Here is a 16,227-nt window from a genome sequence, read left to right as displayed (position 1 = left end):
GATGGGGCGTGACTTATGAATTATGATACACTCTGTATGTGCAGCTCTTGGGACACACAGGTAGATGCTGTAAAATTAATTGGGACAAGAAAATTAATCCTTCCGAAAATTTGGAAAACTATAAATCTCACCATCGTGAATCTACCGTCTCGAACTGATACCAGACTGTGAGGTCCTAATAGTTATTTGACGTAAAATCTCTACACTCTTTTATTACTCCTTTCTTCTGAATTTTTCTCCTCCCCTTAAAACAGAAATTTTTCTTTTAGACTCTCCTTCCCTTAAACGGAGGATCCTCCGTCTTAATCGAGGAATACATGGGATGACGGCGGTCGGGCTCGAACTATAGATCTTTCAGTTGCTAATTTTTAGCGGACACACGGAGCCACGCGTCATCTCAGAGAAAAATATATGATTAATAAATACAAGCTTTCCGAATGAAAGAAGTATGTACAAATATACATACATCCGTATTTTTTACGAATTAAAACGGTCTGAATTTAAAACATTAACTACAAAAATAATTTAATGAACAATTTAATAACGATATTTATGAAAAATGTACTAAAATATATGCACTTGCAAAATTAACTTCGCATATCTTATTGATTTACTGAAATAAATATTATATTAAGTAATATTAACAATAGTAATATAATAAAATTAGTTATAAACACTGAAGTGATATGAACGTGTTAATAAAATGTTGCATAGTCTTTTGCAATTCTCTTGACAACAGAGAATATTGAGGTAAATAGCGACTCTGGCATCTAGAAGCAAATTGCAGGGAAAAGTGCTCTTCTCCCTTTATCAAGATCGTTACGGTGGTTCTCACGAGACGCATTGTATTATGCATATACATTTAGACTGCATCCGTAAACTCTACTTTTTTCCGATAGCGCGTCCATAAAGGGCCAGCTTAAACTCGCCACTTCACCAAAACAAGAAGTAGATAATTATACTGCAATATGTATGTATACGTAATAAAAGCAGATTGTAACGATAACATGTTCCACTATATGTAACTCTTTTATTACGCATGTTTCATAAACACATGCGTAATATTCATACCTATATATTTTAAAGAATTATCCGCACTGCGGCAAAGCTCAGAATTAATTACAACAAGCACAATTCATTCAGTTACTATCAGTTTTTAATTGTAAACATAATTATTCTTGGCAATAGCGAAAAGTAAATTCTCTTCATTAGAATACGATTTCTGATGAAAATAAATTAGAATTTAAATTGCTATAGTCGAACCTGTAATACTCTCGAAAACCCCATTATTAATTTTGAAAGTAAAGTCTTCTATCTCATCCGAAATTATTCGATCGACTTCATTGTTCTTCCCGGTGTATACCCACCGAAACGACAGCTGTCCCAGCGGTGAATCGGCCAACCGCGAAGTGAATAGCGATATCCGTAGGTGGGCCAGCTTAACATCGCCGACGCAATACCCCGCTCCTATTTCTGCGAAACTATACATTGAAACCGGTCTGAACTTGCTCGCCTATTTACCAGTAGACACGTCGCAAACACATAACTCCAGTGAGTTGTTTCCGACTGCGATTTTCGTGCGAGCGCGCGTATGAACGTGGCGGCCGGGCCGCGTGCGCTGCATCCGATCGAGTTCCTTGTTCGAGCAGACGGAAAGAAGACTTCCCGTGCATCCACTTCTCCAGCGCCGACAACGTCCATCCAACGCGAACTTTCTTCGCGATCGCGACGGAGTTTCTTGTTTCTTGTCGAGTGGCGAGATTTTGGGGAACGAGCCACGGTATCGCGCAACACGCGCGCGTTTGAACGACGTTCTAACACAGAGATAAAAGTTAGTGGACGGCGGATGAGGCAGAAAAAGCCCTGTCACAATGGAGGACGTATCCCGTTGTTGCGGCGAGTTGCGCCGGCAACTTTCGAGTTAATCAACCTGGCGTTAGCAGTTTTCCTTTATCGTCTTACGTTTTCTATAGAAAGGAAATTGAGAGAGTTACACTCAGAAGATTACAGTCCATCAGTTTTGGCCTTTCGACCAGAGACGAGAGCAGTTTCTTCTTAGAAAAAAAAAATATCAGCGAAATATTACACAAGTTGAATTTTTATTGCTCGACAAATCAAAGAATCTTGCAAGTTATGAGAATCTTCAGACCAGATATTTTTTAAGCGGATGTGACAGAAGTGTCACCCGCGAAGTTAAAGCTAATGGATCGAATCTTTCATTCTCGTTTATCGTGTTGGTTAAAATATTACGATATCGACATATGGAGATATCTAGACTCCTCGATAGGCACTTTAACTTGAATGTTTCTCACCATAATTTAAAGCTCACGTCTCTGTCGGTGTCAGCCAATACTCGAGCCGTGTTTCGATTTTTTTGCGCTTTCGCTCTCAGGTTCTGCGCACGATGTCTCGCTTAACAAAGGGCGGTGGAAAAGTGTTTTTCGCCGATAGCGGTATCTATCGATCTCTCGCATACGTGTCCGTTATAATTAGGTCAAGAGAATGGAGACGTCTACGAAATCGGATCGGCCATTATCGAAATCCGTTGCTCGTAAATTTTCCGCGATACCATCGGCAACTGCTGCCTGATGCCAGGGCCCAACGACTGTCGATTAGCGGATTAGTATTATCGGTCTTCGTCGTGCCATCATTGGCGTAGCGGAACTCAAAGGGAGGCCATAAAGCTTTTCGCGTTTACGATCGAAGATATTGCGCTGAAGTCGACAATGATCGCTCGGATTGCATCATCGACGTATCGTCGTGATCGTTTAACGGCGATCTTAATTTTATGTCGGGGGGTCTGTAATATTCTGCAAGAATACGAAAATAATCTCTTTCTCTTCCATCACTATGACTACCGGATAATAATCGCGATCTCATCGTTAATATTTTAAACCATCTCTCTTCACCGGAATTTCGTATTTTAATCTTACAGTTTAAACGCTAATTTCGAACTACAGCCTCTTGAGTATTCGCGAAGTCAAAGCATTAAACCCTCGAAAGACAGTAACAGCTATTCCCCTCTAATGGCGTCAAAGTTGATCGAAACCCTTCTAGCTATGTTGTAAAGATTAAAGTCCTGAAACGCTGCTTTTCCGCTCCATTAGTCGTTGGACACCTTACAAAGCATTAAGGCTAGGTTCTAAGAGTATGATTAATAAAGAACTTTTTGTTCTTTACGCTGACAGGCAAGCAAACAACAATTATATACATTCTCTTTCTCTTTGATTAATTTATGCTTTAAGTAACTTTTGGTGTTGCACCGCGATTACGAGAGTTCGCGTAAATTTTCATTTGTAGTAATTAAATATATTTCCTTTGTACACGTACACAGTGCTTGCTTTTAATTTCCGACGTGCTCCTTTTCTCGTATTTCTACAATTATGCAAACGCTTAATTTCAAAATATTATCTAAATGTAAAATTAAAGAAAGTGAACACACAATCAGTTATTCAGCAGATATCAGGTGGCAATTATTAACACTCGTGTTCCAAGTACAAGAACAAGTAGACATAGTAAGTAGAAAAGATTAATACTAATCTTGGAACAGAATGGCGAAAACGTGCCTTATTGCGACTTCTCTGCATTGCACTTTGATAAATAAGTATCTCTTTCACCGTGAACAAAGTTTATAGTTACGACGATATGACAGAAAATGTATTTAATATAGTCTAGTATAGTTTGCAAGAGAGGCGCAATTTTGTCAGATAGGTTCCCAGCAAACATATGACATGCATTTTTTCCTCTTCTGAATGTCAGATACAAAGAATACCTTCGCAGTCACGTAATTACGTGTGATGTAAGAATCCCGGGCAGGATATTCGGCTGGAATTATAGACGTGAAATCGCGATAAAAATCGCCGAGAAGGCAGGATTGTGTTTCGTTCGAGAGAAAAAGCTCGGGAAAAGGCCGGCCGGCAGCGCGGCCTTTCGCAAAGCGAGATTAAAAAAGTGCTCGCGAGACTAAGTATAAAGCAGAGAGAGAGAGAGAGAGAGAGAGATGCGCTTCCTAAGTAAAAATCCCGCTTCTTACAGACGCGAACGAGAATTTATGACTGTTTATGAAACGCAATATATTATACGTGAAGATTGGAAGATACGAACGAGCGCGTTAGATTTTGCGACAAATTTTCGTTTAGTTTATGGCCTCGTACTAACGAAACATGGCGAATATGTTTCGCGTTGTGTCAATAAATACTCCGTTGTAACGATGCAGACTGGACCGCAGTTGTCGAGAACGACGGTGCGCAGTGTGCGCACAATGAGTGTGTAGAGCGAATCAACAGCGACTTCGCGATTGTCCGAAGGCGCGAGAGAGCACGAGTGGTAATAAAAATTAATGGCTCCCACGGTCAGCTTGTCTACATTTTTTTGCCGCTTGCAACCATTCTACCTGCATCGTTACATAATTCTATGTTACTGCATTGCTGCAGCCGGCAACTACAGTGCTCTTTTACAATGAAAGACTGTCCAACTCGCTGAATCGAAAATGGGTAGCCTTATATTATAGTCTGTTCGCGCATAACTTTGGTCTTTATCCCTTTACGAAATATGACTTTGGGAATAAATCTAAAGCGAGATCTAAAGTTATGCGATATACGAGGTCAGTTCATGAATCTTACGTACATTTTTGAGAAATTTGAAAGCTGATAAAGTAATGTGCGTTTTTTCGACGATATGTTATACAATTGATTACTGACAACTTTTCTATCAGAAATAAAGACAATGACAAAATAATGATAATATCGTAACATAATAGATATACGCATGAATCTATGGATTGTAAAAAAAAAAAATTGTCATCACGATTAAAAATACGAAGATATCTCGGAAAGATTAACCAAATACACTCCGCAAATCAAACAACGGAAATCTGTCACAATGTTGTATTAAATTTTTAACTTTATTAAATTAGAATTTAGAAGTTCTAGTTACACAATGTTAAAATTGATCTGTAGGACGGAATTTCCAATTCATAGTCGTTTTCAATTCTTATTTTAAGAAGATAACATTAATTTTGATAATTGAGATATCCAGATTTAAATAATTTTTTAGAATTGGACATTTTCAGAATTACATAATTCATTCTCCAATGTTATCTTATTGATGCTATTTTATTAGTTCCAAGAAACTATTGCAAATCTTATCCCATGTAATTTTGCATTTATTTAATATTTTTCCTCTATTGTAAATAATTGAACTATTTCGAGAAGAAGTCACGTAAGAAATTAAAGTTTCTAACAATGCTTTTCATTAGTGGCGTCAGATTACGTGTATATATACATATATGTGTGCCAACGTCCGTACAAAATAATACACGATTCATTTACAATGCGAAGCAACCGGTAACTGTCGACGTAAAAGCTGAAAAGATGGTGATCGAACTTACCGGACTGTCCTCTGTGCGCGGGTATGGCGGGGGCGGGCGGTAATCCGGTGATGCTGCAAAGCGTCTGTCCACTACCGTACTTGATATTTCTGCAGTGACACGGCGTGGTGGGCGTCGTCAGTCCCTCGTTGTCCCTGACGCTAGCCCCGATCACTGAGATCTCGTCGAGCTCATGCCCGCTGTCGTAATGGCACAATCTCGTCGCGCTGGTGCTGGCCCCGCCACCCCCGACGCCGCTATCCTCACCGGCACCGGCGTCGGAACGACCGCCGCCGGTGCCTCTACCCCCGGTCCGGCCCCTAAGCGACTGCACCAGTCGCTTGGCGCCCGAAGACATTCCACGGAGGTGATCCAGCCTTCCGGTCTTCGTTTCCTCTTGTCCTGTCCAAAACCGCCCGAGTACACGCCCGGGGATGTCCACCTAAAATTTGCACGCTTTTAACCGCCGAGTCGTCATATATATGGTATTAAGTTGCTGCATAAATTCCGCCCGCTAGTGAGAATAAGATTCCGAAGATCCAGTTTCCGCAAACGTCTTGTAAGGTAAATGTATCAATGCCTGGACACGTACCTACATACGTCTGGACATTTTTATCATTTTGGTCCTTAAATAAGTTACGACGCGAATTAAAATCAAAGAATCAAAGATAAAAATATTTTTCTTGTATTATATTGTTATCTTTGATTTTAATTCGCGTTATACTTATTTAAAAACTAAAGTGATAAAGGTGTCCAGACATGGGTTTTAAATGTCCCGGCATTGGTACATTTACCTTATTTAAGATCGTGTTGTATCACCAGCAATACGATTATTTGTGACTGTTCCCAGTCTTTCTTTGTCCCACCTTCATCCTTTTTAGATTTTTTTTTAAGATTTATATCTGTAACACAGCATTTTTGAAACGCAAACACTCGCAATACCTTTGTTAGTGTTATACATATGATTTGTATTGTATCTATTGTATTACAGATAAATCGAGACTCTCGTAAAATATGCTATGTTTTACATTGACTGCATTAGCGAGTTTAATTTTGTTAACACGATCTCTTTCAAATATGATGGATGGAATTTATGCAACAATATAATACAAATTAAATTTACTGTATTATAACATTTAACAATCGGTCGATAAACGATCTGAATCGTAGTTAACAATTCCGACTACTAAGCAGTTCCGTCTGACTATATGAGGCTGTATCTATTTTCGCTCTATAGATAATATGAATGATGCCTCTGACAATGAGAAACAAATCACCTATAAAATTGAAATTCACCAGTTTGCCTGAAGCTACGTAATAGTTTGGCTTGTGGAGAATAAAAATTTGGCCACTTTTAGCTCCGACGGACATTTGTGATAAATGATCAGTCGGCTACATACATCTCCTTTAGTCTCTACCTTTCCGCCTTATCGATTTTGACTATGAAAAAGCAAAGCGCTTATAGAAGAATGTGATAACTTTTGATAATACATGATAGATTGCCCTTCATCTTCACGCGTGTATCGCGCTTTAATAAAAAAAAAATGTGTTTTTATGAAATATTTTGTGGGTCGACAAGAATATGAACGCTATAATCTAGACAAAAAATTTAATGAAATATTTTAATACGTTTATATAGATAAGTAATTTTATGTTGAACGATACTTGTGTACGAGAGCAAGGTACAATGACGATCTTTGGAGGGATTATCGGGATTAAAAGTCTTCGACCCTTGTTCGTTTCTGACAATACGAACCTACACAATAAGCCGGCTAGTAAGGTTAGAAGAGAAGGGACACACAAGCACAAGACCACACTCGACTCGAATTCGACGCGATGGAATGTACCTACCACGTGGTGATAGCCGCCCCGCAGTGGTAGCTCTGCTCTCTCTGCTGACTACGTGTACCGCCAACGGTAACGCCGCGCACGATCGCGACCGGTGTCACCGAGCGTAGCACATGATCGCTCTCTCTTGATCCCCGTCACGATACCGATCCGGCACGCGGGCCACGCGTCTACGATACTCCACTTCCGTGCCCTGATTCCGGGCTGCCGCGCTACCGATTGTTAATCGAGCCGCTTGAGCGTTCGTACGCACCGACGTGAAGAGCAGCGACGACGGCCGACCACCGAGGGGGGTCGTACGACGATCGGCGGCATGCCAAGTGACGCCCGTCGAGCACGTCGCTTCCGGCACCGATCGCTCGACAACACGCTAACGATCACTGTGCGTCACGATCGTGATGGTGATGGCGGCGGCGACGGCCGGCGTGCACTTTTTGCGAACGGTGATCGATAGGCGTACGAGGCACGCGTCGCTCGCCACGTGGTCGTTCGCGACCGTCCCGTCGAGCGACATGCCGCGACTATACGGTCGGCCCGATGGCCCGCGTTCGCCGGTGGAAACCCCTCGTCGGCACACTCTACGCACTCTCGCCTCTCCGCGACACCGAGAACAAACGGGGTCCGTGTAGCCCTCTCGCAACCCTGTGGCCCGATATTGACGCCGACAGACCCTCTTTAAGGGACGGTCGACGTGCAACAAGTGTCTCGAGCGACGACACTCGTCTCACGTGTCGCTGCTGCCGGCTCTCGCCTACTCCACGTTCAACCACTCTCGCTGATAAACTCGATACTCCGCGTTCGATCCGTCGACGGCTGGAGAACTCGTCTTCGAAGTACGTGGATACAGCGCGACGGTATCTGGGGAGAAAACAGAGAAAGCAAACGTTATTTAGTGAACGGGAAATGCCAGTTGTTAAATACGTTAAATAAAGTACGTTAAAAGAAAATTGGTTCGCATTGTTTTAACAGATATATCGATGGGTTTCGTGAACGTGAGCGGAATTATTCTCGGAGGTAACTGGTAGAATTTTCATGAGCTCTCTGTGAGGACCAGAGACGGCAGAGACTTCTCTTCAAGGGCTAAGCGCTCGACGTTGATGGAGAAGTAACGAGCTGGAGATTAGGATGTGGCCCGTTCGAAATTGCTAATATCGATTATGCCGAACCTCAAGTTGCGCGGAACGGTTCATACGTTCGTTATGTTCAGATTAATCTCGAGGGAATTGGAGCAGCAAATAGGTCGTGACGGTCTAACATATCTCAAATGAGCATTCAAGTCGTTCTTAGGCCAGATGAAAGATTTTCGTACGTGCGAAATATATATTCATTACATATTACATAATTCAAAATAATAATAAAAGTAATTTAATAGAATTAGTTGAGACGAAAGCATTACCGAAACAGCAATTGATCGGTTATTTCGTGGATTTTGACATAAATATGAAGTTAGATTAAATAGAGAATCACACATTAGATTTGTATTTTTTGATAATTATTAAAACGGAAATTTTTTCTTGGCGCAGTATTCTATGTCACAACTATACAAGATCGAAATTTTTAAATTACTTTTTAACTATATAGCTCATTGATGCAGGTATGCATCCTGTCGGATGTATGACGAGATGATGGATGCGCCGTCGCATTAGCTGTATGCATATTTCGCAACCATGCACGGCGGCGTGGAGGTATATAAGTATGGACATGGACAGGAAGATGGTGGCTGGCGTAAAAGAGAAAAGGGCATTGTATATAATATACATATAACGAGAATAGGACCAAGCAGATCCTGAATATAGGGATCTGAGCTGTCGCTAACCTGACGTATTATTTTACCTCCTTATTCTCGCGCACAAGAAAAACAGTGCGCTCAATCGTTTGACGGTCGCGACGCGAAAAAATGTCCCTACGATATTTCACACTACAACGACTTGTTCTCGCGGAAATGATTTCTGCACCATCCTCTTCCTTCGTTTATCACAGGTTTTGTCGAGACGACGTCGCTACGAATTGCGAAGATTAATAAAGCGATTGCGCGAAAACTATATAAACTTTAAAATAGTAATAATGCGAATTGTTACATTTTTATTTTGTTTGTCATAAATTGCAAGAGATTAGCAATGAACTTATTGAAATATATCTTGTTTCCCAATGGACGCGATCAATTTGATTCGTCTGTTGTATTATTTCGCAATCTTGCGGATTGTGATCGATAAATAATAATTAGCCAGTGGGGGACGTAACGATGCTCGACTTTCGAGCAGCGCGTTAAATTGATTCCGCATAACAAAGAACAATGGCTGTCACATACGGGATGAATATTAGGAGCCCTTGCACAGCATCGGATAAATTATGTAGGCAACGAGAATCTCGTTTTATTGCCGGCGGGGTCGTTGTGCTACTGCAATCCAGGCGTAAACTCGACGGCTCTCTCTCTCTCATATGGAAATCGTAACTTGAAAGTATAATATGGAAAAAATATTCTGGCGGTCTACGTTACCAGAGCGCGTTTGTTTTAGCTTATAAAAATTCCAGTGAGAATCGAAGTGTATTTATCCCGCAAAACAGCGGAAGTATCGGGTCTGGAAAGCACATTAAAAGTTTACGGAGTTACGGGGGTGTGCTTCGATAAATCATCCGTTGAGACCTTTTCCTTAAAGATTTAGACGGAGATCAGTAAGTCCTAAGCCGGTCGCTAAATATTGCGTAACAGCCAAAGTTTCGGTGGTTAAATTTACATTTTGTTGGATCGTAAGAACGAATGAACGTTTCTAATCGCGATATGGGAAACGGAAAGGACGCTTCCGTCTGCCGAAGAGAAAATAGAATTTTAGATAAAAATTAATGCATAATGCGATGCAATTTGATACATACTAACGAAAATAAGTATAAATTAATGTCGCGCACTTTATCCGGAATAAATAAGCGAGCACGCGGCTCAGTGACACTCTGCGGAGCAATCTGTAGTGCTTAGTTTTAAACTCCAATATCTTAGTTCACGGCTCTGTGTTAGTGCTTAATCAGAGCGGTGTGTCGCTGCAACGTATCGCTCCGAATTGCTTTCATGTTCATAGTTTCATAACGACGCTTAGGAGATTTCATCTGTCATGGGAGCGACGATGCTGCGCAATTTATATGGCACCTATTACGGTACAAATTGCAGGATACTCCAAAGGATACTTTCACAAAAGATAGAACTACTTATTAAATTGAATTTACTTTTATTAAATTCTTGTTTGCCAATAATAAATAAATTTAAAAAATTACATTAGTGTCTTAAGTAGAATATAGCATTTTGATGTAACGTGTAGCCATTTATAACCGATGTTTATGTTTATAAAAATATCTATAACAGAACGTAATGTATAATTCAAATTTATCCATGTGTGATACTCCATTTTTATTATTATTTGTTTAATTTATTAGTAGATGCAATCCGGGTAGTGTCCAGTCAAAATCTGTTCAAACATTCTGTCGAAATTCGTCGAAAATAAATCGTATACAATGTATATCTCCGTTGAAAATATTCCACAAACGGGATATTCGTTTGCAACGACCGTCATAAACTGTGCGACTCCATTTCCCTGATATTTTTTCAATTGCGTTTGCGCGCACACGACCGGTGCGAAACGTTGTGGCAGTTGATCGATACCCCGAACGGTACAATGAGATTTTCTACATCAGGTGTTCGAGAGAAAGGCACTATTTGGTGACAAATCTTTTCATATAATTACAATCTATTCCGATTTTTATCTTACCGTACAATTACGCAAGATAAAGAGAACATAGTTTGGCTCTATTCCAGGTAGTAAAGTGACGTCAAATGACGTATTAATAACATCTTAATGATGTCTCTAACGGCAACAATACGCCATTAAGACGTCTTCGGACGTCATCCTGCTGCCTGGGATAGTAGGTAAATTTTCCAGCAGGAACATTTATTCAGTTATTTTATATAGGAGCACAAAAAATGTCTTCAGATCCCATTTTCGCCTTAGTTTCGCCGCTGGCGTAGTGCGGAAATTACCGTGAATTTAACTTGCCCGTAGGTGCATTGACCGAGAAGGATTGCGTTCTGCGACGTTACGACGTCGTGCATGTTCTGCGGCTGCAAATGGCCGTGTGCTGTCGTCGCCGACAATAAATGCAGACACTGCAGTTTCTCACTTTACGGTCGATGCGTCGATGTGTTAGCGCGCATTTATGTCGGTGCGCCTCGGCGTCGGTTGATTGCGACGAGGTGCAGCGCGACGCGCTGCAATAGACGAATGACTCGCTTCGACTCGACTCGGCGGCCTCTGTTGTACATGCACGCCGATGAATCAGAACGGAAATCTCCGATGGACGAAAACAAGCGACAGAGTCGTGCATGCGCGCGCGCGCGCGCACACACACGGGGGTGTGAATGTAGTGAATTTTTTACGATCCATCGATTCCACCGCTAATGGAAGTTCCGATTTTTCGCATTCGTTAATAATACGCAAAAGGATGCTGTCCGATGCGTACTGTCGTGTAAGCGATATTTTCAGCGGGAGTTATCGATTATCGCGCATACGGCGAATCATTTGCATCGTCGACACTCGGAATGCATTCGATTATTCAAATTTGATAACCGTGTGACCGAAGCGAGAACAACTCGCGAATTGACCCCCCGAGGTCCGCCGCGGTATTATTCTCGTATTTTTGCATAAAACGCAGCTTTCGCGATTGAAAAGAATGACCGCGGTAATAAATGGTTTGGGTGGGGGAAAACAGGATTTTGAAATTATACTATTTGAAAAAATGCGAATAAAAAGTAGACGACGCGTCGCGTTACCTCAACTCACGTCACAAAGACTGTCCCGTTTTCGTTTGTCGAGTGTACACGCTCGAGATCGTATTCTAATATTACATTTTCGGGGGAGTTTAGCTCAAAAAATTGTATTTTGAAACTGCAAAAAAGTGCACACGTTACGCAACCGGAAACAAACGTTGATGGGCGCGAATGTTTCACGATCCGATGAATCGCCCAATGGTTATTTAAAATAAAACAGAAAGAGAAAGAAAAAAAGAGGAAAAAGAACGCAAAAACACGTATATGGGTTACAAACGTTAACGACACATTCTGCGTGCCCACTTCGTTTGTCGGATTGATCGAGTTTGTTAAATTAAACTTGATATTCTGCATCGATGCTTCTCATGGGTCGGGTTTTTACGCGTCCGACTCAACTGTAGCTCGCATGTCAAAAGTCGCAGATTGCAAAACGACTGAGGAAAGGGAGGAAAAAAAGGGATATAGGAGGGAGGGAGGGAGGGAGGGAGGGAGGGAGGGAGGAGAGAGAGAGAGAGAGAGAGAGAGAGAGAGAGAGAGAGAGAGAGAGAGAGAGAGAGAGAGAGAGAGAGAGAGAGAGAGAGAGAGAGGGGAGGAAAAACAGAGAATTCGCGCGCGAATAGAATTCCGCGGAAACCGAATGGAAACGGCCAATGGACCGAGTGAAAAGAGTCGCCGACTACTCCGAAACGAGCATTCCGACGCGACGCGTCCGATGTAGTTCCTCGTTGAATTCCGGTTGAAAGAGAAACTTTAACTCTTTTACCCGTGAATATATGCTGTTTATGTATGTCGCATCAGGTTCGCGTAATTTTTCAATGATATAGAATAGAATACATTTTAAAAAGGATAATATAACAAAAAGAATTGATCCCTTACGGAAAAATAAGTCACAGACACAAAATAAAATTTGTTTTGTACATAATTTCGTTCTCACAAGAACTGACGTTGAAAAATTAAATTGAAAAATCAATAATATCTTTGCGCTTTTTTAAGCCTTTTTAAACAATTTTTCGGCGAGTTTATATCGTATTTTATCGAATCTATCTCGATTGATTATTATTGTTTTGTCTAGAAAAATAATAAAAAATTGTATGAATCATTATCTTATGCTAATAAAATTACCTAGAAATGCAAGCAATATATTATTACGCATTTACTTTGTTTATTTGTAAGAAAGCATTTAATGTGGTTAAAGAAATAGAGTACATCTACAATTACTTCGGCTATTCTCTCTTCTTTCTTCTAACAGGATTTTATTTAGAAAATTTGAGTTGACGGTCTCGTTGATACTTATTGATTGCTGCGGAGCGCTTTGTCGGATATTGCGTGCGAAAGGGGCAACCTCAGTAAAAGCTTTTTGTGTATTCCGGAATGGCTTTGAAGCAAACGCACCGACTTTTTCACGGTATTGTAAAACGGAAAGGTATAGGAATTAACTTCACACACACACACACACACACACACACACACACACACACACACACACACACACACACACACACACACACAAAACTTGAGTAGAAATTATTAAATAAACTTGGGAACGTGGCAAAAAGTGTTTGAGAGCGAGTCAAAACTTATATTACACAACTGGTACATCTAATGATGTAGAAAAGTATATTGCAGCTGTTACAAGCTTTAGGCATTATATAGGTACAACATCTACTCGCTTGTCAAACTTACTTGCCGCAAGCTGGCCTTAATGCCACTCGATCGATGAGTTGGAAACTTCAAAAGGCCTCACCTTTACGTCGCGAAGTAGACAAAATGCAAGTCAACCTCGACGACGCGCAAGATTTATGACCCGCCGAAAGTTTCAGCTGGCGATTCATGTCAAACCTCGAAACAAGAAGTATCCTAATCGAGGCACTCGGGGAACACCTGGCCGAAGTATAATTATCCTTATCATGAGGACGTTCGTCGTGCGAAACTTAAACCGATCAGTCGTTTTCTCGTAAAAATAGAAACCGAGTAGTCGGATCTGATAAATCTTTCCGCGAACACTAAATGATCGAACATCGATAATCTACTCGCGCGAAGACTTGCGGCGAGATTCGGGCCGATGCAAGCAATAAAGTGACGCGTGCTAAGCTCACGTTGCATTATTTAGAAGATTTACTAAGTCCAATGGATCGTTCGAGGTAGTACAGGGCGGCTTTACACGTTGTAAGGAGATTATCGCTACTTACGTGCCATACGGCATCATCCGACTCGAGAGATGAACTTAACTTAAGTATCATCTGACTTTGCGGAAGAAGCGGCTTATCGAATTATTGGCAAAGTTTCGGGTTACGGCTTTAGTATTGTATTTTGCGTGATTTGTTCTCGAGCGAACAAATAATTAAAAGCAATTATTAATAGCTTCGCGTTGCAGAAAGCTAAGTATGTTCTTCTAATTTTTTGCCGTTCCTTAAGCTTTTTCACGTCACGCGCCAGCACTTTAACTTGATAACAGCGAAGTTGGTTCGAAGAAGAAATCGCTTTCTTTATCAAGAATAACCAGCATCTCTTTTTTTTATTTCCTTAATTATCTTTGAAAATATATCGCAACGGTAGAAAGATCTGGGATTAAAATGAAAAACGTAAATATATATAGATAAATAGATTTTATATTAAACTTTCAACTTTTTCTCTTTCTTCTCTCTTTTCCTACTCGTTATTTTTACCTGTAAATATTTCTTTTACCTCGCTACATTTTTCTATATACAATTTTTTTTAATATTTACTTTTTCTTTAAAAATTATGCGGAGTAATTTTTGTGTAACTAAAAATTATTCGAGTATTCTCAATTTAATGAAATGTAAATTCGTTTGACATATGTTATATAGCGGAAGTTTTCTCTAAGATTAGACGAAGAACGATGATTAATGCAAGTATTAACTTGTAGCAAAATGAACTGTTCGACGATTTAGTTTATTCAAGATTGTAAGAGAATAGAAAAGATAAATTAATGCCATTAGTTTTCAAATAACGAAAGCATGATGATGATAATGCCAACACAGTTGTAATATTACGTGTATAATAATACATGTATATGTAAGACCTTACATCCGCACACAGATTTACGTGAAGGCTTTCTGAGCAGATTACTGGTCATGTGAATCGTGTTCTAAGTAGCCAACCGTTGGCTAGCTTAGTGGATTAACCTGTGAAGCTTAAGAGCACTGAGTTTATGCGGCTGAGATGAAGCTATGACGTTTAAAGACGTATTAGCGACGTAACTGTTACCCTTCCTAGTCACCTCAAAGTTTAGATAATTTGTAAGTGACTGTCGCATACAAATTACATTCTAATGGATAGCAGATTCCTGACAATTCATCCCGAATTACTTAATTCCATTCAATCTTCTCAATTTGTATTTCAGCGGAATACTTTTGTATCCAGCGTTGTCATCTGGAGACAAAAAAAATTCTCACGGTAGAGAAAGTGAAAGAGAAAGAAGGAGAGAGGGAAAGAATAAACGATACTTTGCATTACGTGTGCACATTTTTGACTAAATAGATACACGTTATAACCCCGCTTAACCCCGATGCACGTTTCCACGATTAAATCCATCATGTTGGTCTCTCGCGGCGGTAAACCTAGCCCTGTTTCGCGTCCCACGAGATAATCCCGCGAGTTACAACTTGCAAGGACAACGTACGAGGAAGCGGAAAACAAAACACGCGTACACTGACTGCGGGTTTAAACGACAAAACGGAGCGCTGGTCCGAAAACAGGATCGTCTTGGACGCGGCTTGGTGTGCGCTTTAAATTGTCGCTCCGCCGAGCATCGGTGGTTAATTCCACGGCGCCTCTCTGGTCGTTGAACGAGAAAATAAAATTGCGGAGGAAGAGAGACCGCACCGGCTGCGGAAAGTGCAGGCCAATGGCCGCGTAGTACGGGGAGGTTTACCGTCCTCGGAGTGCAGGCGACTTGATAATCACCGTGCGGTGCGAACCGCTAGATTTCGAGCACTTTTGCGTACAAGTATAAATTCACATGGCCGTAAGTGAAATACAGTAATGTGAAGTGGTAGGGCGTTTTTGCACGTGCTTTCACATTTTGACGGGAGAGAGCTCTTTGACGCACGAAAACTGCGTACGATATTATGTCGGGACACATTTAATCTCAAAGCGACGTGTAATTACACAATTTTTCCACTTACGCTTAACGAGTAAGGCAGAATGCAGCTACTTGTTACGTAGATAAATTGGAATA

General features: G+C 40.8%; 1 protein-coding gene and 1 long non-coding RNA gene across 8 annotated transcripts in view; one reads left to right on the top strand and one right to left on the bottom strand.

Moving 5' to 3' along the window:
- Positions 1 to 16,227, top strand: part of LOC139775755 (uncharacterized) — a 77,018-nt gene that overhangs the window by 12,152 nt on the left and 48,639 nt on the right. The gene's annotated exons all lie outside the window — the stretch shown is intronic.
- LOC139775753 (uncharacterized) overlaps positions 1 to 16,227 on the bottom strand; it is a 169,039-nt gene that overhangs the window by 126,322 nt on the left and 26,490 nt on the right. For all 7 annotated transcript variants that reach the window (XM_071712006.1, XM_071712011.1, XM_071712010.1 and 4 more), the window contains 2 exons: positions 7,220 to 8,074; positions 5,390 to 5,810 (listed from right to left, as the gene is read on the bottom strand). In XM_071712006.1, coding sequence (XP_071568107.1) covers positions 5,390 to 5,726 — 337 coding nt within the window. In that variant the 5' untranslated portion in view covers positions 5,727 to 5,810; positions 7,220 to 8,074. The remainder of the gene's footprint in view (positions 1 to 5,389; positions 5,811 to 7,219; positions 8,075 to 16,227) is intronic.

The sequence above is a fragment of the Temnothorax nylanderi genome, unplaced genomic scaffold, assembly GCF_030848795.1.
Source record: "Temnothorax nylanderi isolate EJ_2023f unplaced genomic scaffold, tnyl_v1.0 TNYL_tig0104_pilon, whole genome shotgun sequence".
NCBI classification, from domain to species: Eukaryota; Metazoa; Arthropoda; class Insecta; order Hymenoptera; family Formicidae; genus Temnothorax; species Temnothorax nylanderi.
The sequence above is the reverse complement of the archived record's forward strand: the minus strand, read 5'-3'. Positions and strand labels throughout refer to the sequence as shown.